Below are 12,480 nucleotides of genomic sequence, written 5' to 3' on the forward strand. Positions count from 1 at the left end.
GTTTATGCTGGTCTTGGAAATGGGTTGAACCACTTTATCTCATTACAACAACAAAAAAAAAACCCACCAACCTTGCCCAAAGGGAGCACCAGATATCTAAAAAGTCAGTCTGCATTTTTATAATTTCAAATGAGTTACTTATAGGATTTGATCATGTAATATATGGCAATATTAACTAAAAGACAAAGAATAAGCTCAGTGGTATTACAGCATGTCTCAGTCAAAGATTGAGTTGTGAACTTAACTCCATGCACTACACATTGCCAAAAAGCTATCCTCTCAGCAGGATGACGCCACAAGGTATATAGCAGTACTATGACAGAATAAACCTACATGAAAGCAGGCTCAGAACTATTGAATGACACAGCAAATGTCCTTACTCTGATGTTACAGGTTAATTGTCTGGCACCCCATGAAAGTCTATGGGTGAAACATAATTGCAATTCAGATATCTGCATTTAATAAGACAATTAGTTACAGTTGTATTTTGGGACAACTGTAATTAGAGTTACAGCTAATGAGGTAGGAAAATGACAAGCAAAAAGCTATCAATCACATTGAATGTGAACGTAAACAATGATGAAAATGCTTCTCTTGTTAGTTTCAAATGTACTTTTAATTTAAGTCTGTTAATTAATGTCTCATGGGTATCAGTGTCTGTGTAGTTATGGAAACCTCTAGTTTAACAACAAGCATTTTTATCTGTTGTGATGAATGTCTGATCTTATTATAATTAATTTCTAACTATTTCAAACAAATAGGAAGGAACTGTGAATTCTGCACATATACAGCCTTCAAGGATATCTATCTCGTGACAAGCCTAGCATCTCAAACCTCACACTTGCTGTTGCATTACCTACAAGCAGAAGGGTAAACAATAAAAACAATATATTGGTTGGTGCAGCTTTCTACATCAAATAAAGTTCCTGTTTCAAAAGAAAAATTCTGCCCTACTTCTTCGAGGAATTAGCACTACTATGGTAAGGGCAGAAGAGGAAGTAAGAACAGTAAGAACATCAACTGCTTGGTATCAACCGTGATGGAAAATAAAGGTCACATAGTAACACTTCTGGAGGTGCTGAGAATTTTTTCTCTAAATTCCTTTATTTTCCCTCTTCTACCAGCTGATCTAGCTGCACCCAGAAGAGTCAGACAATGTCCTAGATCACATGAATGCACCAGATGATGCCTGAGGCAGAGCTTATGTTTCAGTAGCTGACAGAACAGAGCATTTCAGAAGGTCAAAGTGGGCACAGCCTCACCTGTGTCAGCTGTTCTTCTTCGGCCTTTACTTCTGGCCAGCAGTTCAAGCTAGTCATGCTACAGTAAAACTAATTCCAGTATGCCATTCTCTAGGACTGCCAAACAAAAGAGCAGCCCTCGCCAATATACTTTCTTAAACTTTAGAATCAGCAAGTTGTCAATGCTTTCTTCAACAGTAGCAATTCAAGGCACGATTATGAGTTTAGAGACTACCAAGTCTGTAATCAGCAATCCAAGTGGGTTTCAAAGAACATGCCCTTAACTGTAAGCACACACATGCAAGTACAGGAATGCTTCATTTTCATAGTTCCACATCTTTCAGTTTTAATGCAAACATTTTCAGTCTCATTTGGATTTAAATAAATCTGTTATTTGTAATCAAGTTGTTCAAATTTATGAGAGATGCATTTCATAAGAGAAGTCTAGTGTTTCATCTAAGTTATTTACTCATACAATTCATTTGGTGGTGTTAATTTGTTGGCTGGATACTAGGAAGGAGTTTTATTCCATCACTTTACTCTTGAAAGACACAGACTTAGAAGTTTTAAGTAGGGCAACTGACAGAAGGTATTTGTGTGGCCACATGAGGTCAAATATACTTCAGATTGCACAATGAAAACAGCTCATGTGCTGCCGCAAAACCCATTATAATATTGGGTTTACATTGTCTTCAAAATAGGCTCTTAAATAGCTTACAACCTTGACATCCACCGTTGCAATTCTGCTCACAGACAGAATAAGGTTAGTTAAGTGACACATCATGTCTGATTCCAGGAAGAACGATGTGCAGAGCTGGCATGCACAGGTAGGTTAAATGAAAACCAATGATCACTAAGCTTCTTACATTCAGATGTGAGAATTTAATCTCTCATAATAAAATGCTGGATGTCATGCAGATTGCAGTAGAATTTATATTCTTTTAGAACTGATTTCTTAAGTGACAGAGGCAGGAAAAAAGAAAATGAATCTTATACCCTTGACAAGAAAATAAATGTTGACTTATTAGCTGCTGAGTCACAGGGAAAAAAATCCTGCAAATAAATGATACAAGTTGAAACACCTTTTACTGGCTGCTTGAGTGGACTAAGCTCTTAGATCTTTCTAAAGCTACGTAAATGAAGACTAAATGAGTTTGAATGCATTCTACTTAAAGGCTTCATGCTATCATTTTGACTTTTGGTTCTCATGCTATTATGCTCAAGAATGTATTTCTAAAATCTTTACTGGAACAAAACTGAAGGTACTGGGAGTGAACAGCATTCCTTGATCCTGCAAGCAGGTTCATCCATGCAAAGAAAATTTCTGTGTCTCTGTCCAAGCTTTCGTAATTTGTTCCCAGTCCTTCTAAGAGATGTGCATTCATTTTCCACATCCATTTCCACCCCAAATAAGTGCATCTTGAGCCTCTAAAGAATTTGCTGGGAGTTTTTGGTTTTGGAGGTTTGGTTTTGGGTTGGTTTTTTTTGTTTGTTTTTAACTGATTACACTAAAATGAAATTGTTAAAATTTGCAGGCAAAGATGACAAAAGGTAAATGTCATGGTTGAACTCCAGAGGGCTTCAAGTAAATATCTTTTAGCTCTGTAAAGATAATTCTTCCCTGTGGCTGGCTTACTAAAGCTGGGAAGAGCTTTTTCTGCTATAATCTTGGTTCTTCAGAGGTATAAACTCAATAGCCCTGGAACACAAACTTTGAGCTTTTTCCCTGAACAGAACTCAGAAACTTCAACTGGTTGAGTAAAACCAGCAGAAATGCTGAAGGGAAAAAAAACCTTCATGAAATCCATAAGCAAACCACATCCCCTCACCCCAACAGTAACCCAAACCAGACATGTCGGTATACCAGAGAAGAAAAATATCTTGTTTAAATGATGTCTTAGAACACACTGTATCTAAGAGCTTAGCATCCACAAGATATGACAGAACTTCATGTGTGTATATTCCATTAAAGATCTGCTCACCTCTCCCACAACTTCAATGATGTCACCAACTTTTAATTCCAGTTCATCTTCATTTTGAGGCATATAACTGAAAGCCACCTGACATCTTCTTCTTCTGTTTCTCTCTCCTGGTGGAAATGAAGGGAACAGGGAGATTGTAAAATGAAAACAAAATTCCATGCCAAACAGAAGCCAGGGGAAATGATTAAAGATGAAATACTATTCTTTCAGCAGTATTTAAAGAACCTGAATGTTTACAATGCTTAGTTTATCTGCCTCGAAGTAATTTACAAAAAAAGGGTGGAGAAAAGTTTTCTGGTGTATATTATTTCCTTTCAACTTAATTCAATGCAATTAATAAATGAAAATATATTGTGGGGATTTTGTCCTTTCTGTAATATTATTCAAGAGCTAAAATTTAAGTAACAGATTGTGCTTCCTAGTGACAGGATGGACAAACTTTACTCAGGGGATCTTTCCAGGTTTGTTTGCTACAATTTCTCTTCTAGGCTAGTACTCCCAAAGCTAGGTGTGTCACTGGGTTAGTGTGGTTAAGACAGGTTAATTTTGATAATCAGCCTGCTACTGGAAGTGGTGTTACCAGCCATCTTTCTCTTCATCTTGGATATCCAGGCTCCCATGAGAAGCTGGTATCAGGGTCATCTTTGGATGCATGACAGGAGAGAGGCTTGAATTCATAGCTCTGAATAAGAGTGAGATGCCTTACTTGACCCTTCTGCCATCATAGTTTTAAGACAGACATATAAATGAAAAGATTCATTTCCAGAGCTTTGTTTGCCAGATTCACTGGCTTGTATGTAATTACAGTCATATGATTTGTAGCAGAGTGGATGAGAGAACTTCTATAACTTAAGTTGCCAAAGCTTGCTGCTCAGCCTCTGTTAGCTGAAGGACAACTTACTGACATGAATCATGACGGTATTGGAATGTGGTGGAGGAGGAGAAGGTAGGAAGAGCTAAATCATTCAAAACACAGGAGTCACTGATTACTCCCTCTTCTCTAAAAGATGTGCAATGTATAAACCATACTATGTTTTATTATTTATATACATGTATCCACACAAACATATGTACACACGCTTTACACATGTACTTTTTCTTGTGCTATTTCTCTCAACTGTTAAACATGTGCAATACACATCAAAATCAGTTGTGTAAACACTGTCCAGGAACAGCCTTAGCCTGGCATTACACTACAGAACTGGATCTTACCATTAGTCCATTATTTCCCCTGCAACCTTTCTTGATAATCCTGCTCTAGGGTGAAAAGTAATAAAAAGTTACAGAACTTTCTTATTCTAAGCTATTAACTGAAACTAGAGAAAGAAGAGAGAAGGGAAGCCACTGAATTTGGCTTTCTGACAATATTTTTCACAGCCACTGCAATCCTGCATGAGTGGCAGCTCTTTGAATGTTAAAATTAATACCTTAATGCAATGTAACCAAACTCGCTCAAATTGGCTCTTTTTCCACCTACAGATGACTGTTCGTTCTGCACCATCTAAACTAAAATGGTCCTAAATTGACAACTTTACACAGCTGCGTTCAAAATAACTTAAATATAATAAATACCTTCCATATCAAGTGCTTCTTGCATTGTGCAAAAGAGGCTGGCTATTTTCCCTAAAGATAACATTCCCACTATGATTTCTAACATCAAGTATCAACTTATGTGCTCATGTTGCCTGATGTGACAGTCAGTTGCCACCCTATTCAATAATCAATATTGTGTGATTCTTGGAGCAGATTTTTGAGATTGCTGAAAGAGTAAGAAATAAACATAATTCTGGATGTTAACAATGGAACTGTATGAATCCTTCCCCCTCCCACCCCATAAGGTTTTTTTATTACCATATAGAAAAACTCATGAAAGTCTGCATTTACCTCCATTAGTCTCATGGTTGTCTTGCTGCTCTCCCTCTCCTCCCAAATCTTTCTCTAAAGAAATACCTAAGTGGAGAGTAGCAAGCCAACAGGAGGCATAGATTTAGGTACTGACTAGTTCCTTTCTCTGGTCTAATGCAAGACAACAGATCCAGCAGCAAATCCCTTTGGTTTCAAGGCGAAAGTGCTGCTGGGCCCCATGAGCATGCTAACATTCAGAGCACTGGAGCAGAGTATGAGTTGCGTGAAGAGCTCTACAGCCAAGGGGTATCTGTTTTTTCTTACATTAAAAAACCCTAGGTAATACAGCAGTATGAGTTTTCTAAGAAAATAGAGCTGATAGGAAAAGAAGTCAGAGTAACCAAGCAGTGCATATACAAAAAATGTTAGTACAGAAACAACTCTGGTTTTGCAAATGCAATATTCCCACCCCAGCATCACCAATTTTTTTGTCTGTTTCTTAAGTAGCACAAAGGTTCCAAAGGCAGCGTGGTGAGGAACCAGAACCAACCAGAAAGACCAACTAACAAACAGTTTAGACAGAAACACTGAAGTCTTGGTCTTCTCTCACCATTTTCCCTTTTGCTACTATTGCCACTTATTGCAGAGTATTATTACAGTTTTAACTGCTAGTCATCTGAGATCTAAATGGCAACACTGTGACCTTAAAATGTAAGTAATTTGACTGATTGATATAAAGTTAATTTTAAACCATATGGGGCAGCAATTCTGCAATGAAGACTGCAGATATTTTTTCTTCCTTGTAAATTGATGAGGAAAATATTTTGTAAGGGTTTTTTTTCCCCCTCATTTTTCTCCATACTTGAACATAAACTGAGTTGCTTGCAAGTGAAAGTTATCAAGTGGTGAAAAGGCAGGTAACAAACCCCATACTTTAAAATCAGAAAAGGCATGCTGCAAAGTCCTCACTGGGTTTTGGAAAGCTCAAAAGAAGAAAACAAGGGATCAGTGAACTTTTACTGGCCCATGTATAATAATTTGTAGCAAGTAACCTGCTGCAGGCAGCACCCCAGTGTGCTCTGCCTGCTAGTTGCAGTTCTAGGCTTTTTCATTTCCCGTGGCTGTGGTGCAACATCAGAAGTGTTTTGAAGGCAAAACGCCTATGAGGTGCACTCAGAAACTAACTGAGCCAAACTTTATGCAGAACAAGCTATCATACAGAAATAATGTCACTCACCCTTTTAAAAAGCACTGGCTCCCATTTACATAGTTATAATAAACCTCAAAGGAAAAAACTTCATATGCCTAGTTTCCACACTCCATTCTTCAAACAAACCAGGCAGCTACAGAGAATTTGCTCTGTGTGTATCAGTGGCTGCAAAGCACATTGCATTTGAAGCAATGGCACCAAGACCTCAACAACTGTGCCACAGGGTATGCCTGACTCTGCTCCATTCCCTCCAAGGGCTGTGTGGAAGGCACCGAACCTTTACAAAGTGTCTGCAGATTTAGCAAGGGAGGAAAGAAAATGGACTTTGCATGCATTGTGAGAGGTGGCATGTCACAATGCACTTTAAGAGCGATACTGGTAGCCTCCTTATTTGCAGCTGTTGATTGTCAACTCCTGCTCACCCTACCTGAGGCGACCATTCCCTCTGCCCTGAGAGGTGAACTGCTTCTCCAGTTATTCCCCAATCACTTTCACTCAGAGCAAAACTTGGTAACTTAGCAGTGTAAACAACAGGCCTGGCTAAAACAGCTCCTTTATGTCTTTTTGCTAAGATTCACCTGTCTCTCACTGTAGGCGTTCCTGAGTCGGATGTCTAAATCTGAGCCTGTCACTCAGGAGTGGAGAGAACCTAATACCTCCAGAGGGTATTTAGTGTCACTCGCTGTAAAATAGACAACTAAAATACCTCATATGAATGAGTCTCTGGAGGTACTTTTTTCTACTGCTGTGGCTAGATCAGACAACATCTAACTTTAAAATGTCTAAAGTTAGGTCAAACAGAAAAAGGAATTAACATATATTTAGAGACTGGAAACAACCAAACAAAAAAACCTTTGAGGGCACAAATCCGATTCGTTTCAAAGCGGTGTTTGATCAGATTCTAAAAACGGTGTGGTTGCCTGTGTCAGCAGGAGACCATAAAGGGGCTTCATCCAGCTGTACACGTGCAAGAGAAAATTACTTCTAGCCATTTAAAAACCCCTCTGGCATTAGCAGTGAAGACAAAAAAGAGGCAATGACAAGACATCGTCACTGGGTACCTTCCTTTGTAAGGTGCACCAAAAGCTAAGGCAACACTACACAAGAAGTCACGCTGGTACTTACATGTCGCCATCGGACCCAGGAAAGGTCACAAATGGACAACGTGGGATTTGATGAAAAGTGCAGCAGCAGCAGAGTAGATAGGAAGTAAACTATTTCAAAATGGACTGGAGTTTTCAATTCCAAACTACTTTTTTTTTAAACTTAAAACCTCTGTCATGAAGCAGATGGTTGTTTAAATGTGTGCATGTGTATGTGTGAATGGGTTATACAGTTGTTTCTACAGAGCCTATTTTTCACTGATGCCAATGTCTTCATAGCCTGTCCTGTCAGTGAAAAACACATGGTTAACTTCACCAACAGAAAGTCCATGAACTCTACATACTAACCCACCTTTTTTCCCACCACAAAAGAACAAGTACAGCAATCCATTTTATAACACAGCACAACTATCCTTTAGAGTCAAAAAAATATACTCAATAAAAACCTTCAGAGAACAGACCCATGGAACAAATGTCTGTCCCTCTCCCTCCTGAGAAAAGGTGTAACTAAATGGCTGTCAATCTCTTCAAAACTAGGCCCCACAATTTTGTAATTGGATCTGTTTTAAAAAGAAATGTATCAGTATAATTGTGACTCAGACAAACAATTCAACCCAATTGTTCCTGGATTTCTTTTATTATTGTTTTTTAATAAAGGAGTGTTGCTATGGAAATTGCATGGGTTAGGCTGGGGACTGAGTCAAGGTTTGCTGCATGAGGAGCCTACAGACATTTCTCCCACACCTAAATAATTTCAAACACACTAAAGCACATAGCAGCTCCTGCAGACCCATGGACTTCCCTCTACTGCGGGCTTACTGGGTAGGCTCAGGTGAATCACAGAATGAAACTGAGATCCACTGGGCCACCCTTCGAGTAGATGCAAGGTGACTAAACTCAGTAAAACCACTTGGCAAATAAGCCCCTTTTAGGCAGGTCTATTAGGAGGAAAATGACAAGCTGGAGAAAAAGTTTCCCGTCTTCTATTTCAGGTTTCTGTGCATGTGGCATCATCTGCCCATCAACCTCAGTTGCACTTCCCATCCTTCCAGCTTTCAAAGCTATATCTGTAGTTGGGGGGAGCTGGTTCAGAGCAGTGTCTCCTCGTTAGACAAGCTGGGCTGTGATATGACTCAGCTGGAAACCAGTTCTAAATTTAATGTGTCAAAAGACAAAAGGCAACTATTGTACAACTAAGAGCTGACATACATGCTTTTAGGTTGCATGTTATTGATTTTAATGGTACTGATGCAGTTTTGGTACAGCTGGTTTGGACTGCCAGCCTAAATGGTTACTATATCACCTTTTTTTTTTGTTATCAATCACTGAATTGTTTATATTAGCATGCAAATGTTAAAAAAAGGTTGAGCTACAAGCTTTCTTCAGAGGAAAGTTCATCTTAAAACCACTACCCTCAGTAGATGCTTTGGAGATACAGAAGTTACCTAATTAAGAGCAAAGAGATAGGTAGTGTTAAAAACGATAACTTTTTTAATTGCCTTTTTTAAAGTATATTGAAGATATTGTTAAGAGACTTCAAATAAAGTCTTGGCTATACTCAATTCTAATGTAGATACTGTCACTATCTTCGACAATGCAAGGACCTTATATCCACCCACTAGTAGAAATACAATTATGATTTTAAAAGGCGCTAGAATTGTCAACTTCCAATTTCCTTCTTTTCCTGGAGGATTTTGGCAGTATTTTTCTGACCTAGGATGTGACATGTCAATTCCACTCTCTCATCACCTACATGCTCTTAGAAAGGTGAATGCTTTTGGACAGATGACAAAAGAAACCCTGCTGAGGTCTGCTTGTTCCCTGTCTAGCAGAAAACAGAAGTGAGCTGGGTGTGAATATTATAAGGGGGGCAGGGGAAGTCTTGGGGGTTTGTTTGTTTGGTTGGTTTGGTTTGTGTGTGGGTTTTTTGTTTTGTTTTGTTTTGTTTTAATTTGTGACATTATTATACCGGAGAAGAGAGAAATAAACTGCAAGGAGGGATGAAAGGAGGGAGAATATCTGAGATGCTTCTAGGACTCTACCAAACGGGTTATGTAAAGCTGCTGCATTTTTCTACAAGCAGATGAACTGGGACGTGGCCTGCTTTGACGTGTGCAGCTGAATCATGCAGATTGTGGGACCCCGTTAAGCACAATTAAGCCACAATGCAATATGCCACCACCGCTAGTAATATATTACTCCGAGTGTGTTATTGTTCTATTGTTACTGTGTAGTTTTTCTCTTGCTAGACTCCACAGCAACACTTCCAGGTTTCAGCCATCTGGCTGCTGCTCTGAATTTTATGACCACGATTTGTCTGTGAGGAACTTGAAAGCCTGGAAGACAGGTTTTTGTTACACCATCACATTTTAACACATAGACACTGTCAGAATAACAGCAAACCTCATATTGTTCAATTAATTAATTCATTTGTTAAAAACCTGGAGCAACATTCAGGCCTTTTATCGTGTATGAGTCTTTTGCAGTAATTACTGGAAGCAACTTACAGCAACAACATAGTACCAGTGGTCATATGCTTTTAGGAGAAAACCATTAATTAACTGAGAGTGGAGCACTTCTGGATGCCACAGCAGGAGTGAGACTTGTGCATTTTACAGACAACTGAAATCCTAGTGAAGCTGAGATAATTTTTTAAGCCTAACCCAAAGCAGAAGGAAACACCAGAAAAGTAACTGTAAACAAACTCAAAAGGCACTTGTGCAGTTTAACCATACAGCACCAAAATTTTTTCTTTCTGAGTCTGAAAGCTTTAAAATGCATGTAAAAGGAGTAGAAACTTCTGCAAGTGCAACATCAAAAATGCAGCCAAATCATCACCAGCTAATTAGACAAAACAAGCCCAAACTCCAATAGGAACACTTAGCTTTGCCATACAGGCTGCATGTTTTATACTCAATCTTCTAAGGGGGAAATGTAAAACACAGTATTAAATGACATATTAACTCAACCTCATGCAGAACTGAAAATGTGTATGTTCATCAAAGCTACTAGTTCTAGTACCTGTATCTTTTAGACTTCACAGTGTAAATGATTGTTTTAGATTAGCATTACAGGTGAATCACTTCATCACAAGAAGAAAATTGGAACTTGGTGACAGGGTTTCAAACAGACTTTTAAAACTGCACTTTAAAAGCAGTTACACAGTCCTGGTAAAGACTGGACAAGCTCACTCAGCTTCTCACCTGCTTCCAGAGAAGCAAAAATACTCTTCAGCAGCAAGTTGGTGCCTTCACACCACTTTGCCAAATGACCCATTCTCTTGCCTATTCTCAACAATAAGCACTTGTTGCTCCCACCTGGTGCCTTTCACAAGCAGTACATTCCAAGGAGCAGCAAATGCTTCTGTCCTCATTGTAATGCTGGGTAAGCCAAGGCGTATTTTAACAGGGTGGCTGGCTCTGGTCATCCGTAACTTTGGGACTGAGTTCACTGCCACATGCACTAGGTCCCGCTGCCTGGCACTGGGGTTCCCACCATCCATTACGCAATTAGCATCCGTTGACATGAGGGGGCCTATTACCCAACACAGGATCTTGCACTTGCCTGTATATTTGGTTTCTTTTCTCATACTCCAACGATGACTTGCAAGGATACATTATGAAAAGAATTTGTTACTCTGGCTAGCACACAATTGATACAAATGACAGCATAAGGAGCTTTAAGAAATGATGCAGGCAATAGATACATGTAGCAATAAATTAGCTTTTCTAAAGAACAAGAAGAGATACACAAACTTGAAATATTCGTTGTTGGATGGCAGATTAAGTTTAAAAATGCAAAACCAGAAACACAACAAGATTTGCAAATGGCCCATAAAAGACCTTTTCTTTTTCTATTCTCATTGCCTACATCCCATGTTGTCGTGGGATAATCCCAAAATATTATCATCTTAGCCAGGTTTTGAGAGAGTGGGCAACAACTTTGCTCTTTGCTACTTTTTTGTATTGATCTCTAGACGAAGCATTTGAATAAACCAAAACTAAACATGCATTGTTGTTGCATCTTTCCCACTTCTCTTATGTTCCCTCACATAATTCACACTGCGTAAATTGCCTACGCACAGTAGCACTTCACAACATACAGTACATGAAAGCAAATAGCTCTAATTTGTGGAACCACTGTGCACATTCAGTTTACTTTGTGTTATCCTCTCTATAAATAAAGGCTTTTAGATCAAACCACATGGATTCCTACACAGTAATCTCCAAAAATATTAACTTCATACTACCAGCTTGCTGACTTGAAGCTGACATCTGTCCAACTTAACCAAACAAAAATTTCCAGAACAGCTTTAAAAAGTATGCGTTTTTCTTAAAGAATGCCAACAACTATGCTACTTCATTTTTAGCTGCCACAATATCAGTGCTTTTTGACAGGTTCTTAACCTCTGTAATGACATTACATTGCAGGTCTTACTGTGACCACATCAGTTTCAAGCAAGCCTCTCGTATCAGGGCAAAAAAAAAAACCAGTCAAGATTTTATTTTCACTCCAACAGGTAACAACATACATTAAACAAATGCCTCAAGAAATGTTGGAAAGATGCAAAAAATACAGCAACCAATTTTCTAGTTGCTGCACTCATGACAGCCATTACACAATGCACACATGCAATAAATCAACAACACTTAAAAAATAAAATTCTCTTTTGTGCTGGGCCCTTAGAACATCAGTCAGATTTTTAACCTAGAATCTTGTTTTCCTCTATGTCATGGTTTTGGCTGGGATAGAGTTAATTTTCTTCACTGCAGCTGGCATAGTGCTGTGTTTTGGACTTAGTATGAAAACAATGTTGATAACACACTGATGTTTTAGTTGTTGCTGGGTAGTGCTTGTACTAGTCAAGGACTTTTCCGGCTTCCCATGCTCTGCCGGGTGCACAAGAAGCCGGGAGGGGACAGGGCACAGCTAAGAGAGCAGATCCAAACCGGCCAAAGGGATATTCCGTATCATATGATGTTATGCCCAGTATGTTAACTGGGGGAAGCTGGCTGGCGGAAGGCAGCAATCGCAGCTCAGGGACTGGCAGCATCAGTCGGTGGGTGGTAAACAGTTGCATTGCTTATGGGTTTTTTTCT

At 39.0% G+C, this 12,480-nt stretch overlaps 1 protein-coding gene across 4 annotated transcripts in view; it reads right to left on the reverse strand.

Annotated features, from left to right (window-relative positions):
• The window catches only part of SH3KBP1 (SH3 domain containing kinase binding protein 1), a 231,739-nt gene that overhangs the window by 108,926 nt on the left and 110,333 nt on the right, over window positions 1-12,480 (reverse strand). For all 4 annotated transcript variants that reach the window (XM_075096619.1, XM_075096609.1, XM_075096638.1 and 1 more), the window contains one exon: window positions 3,224-3,330. In XM_075096619.1, coding sequence (XP_074952720.1) covers window positions 3,224-3,330 — 107 coding nt within the window. The remainder of the gene's footprint in view (window positions 1-3,223; window positions 3,331-12,480) is intronic.

Source organism: Phalacrocorax aristotelis, chromosome 1, assembly GCF_949628215.1.
Source record: "Phalacrocorax aristotelis chromosome 1, bGulAri2.1, whole genome shotgun sequence".
NCBI classification, from domain to species: Eukaryota; Metazoa; Chordata; class Aves; order Suliformes; family Phalacrocoracidae; genus Phalacrocorax; species Phalacrocorax aristotelis.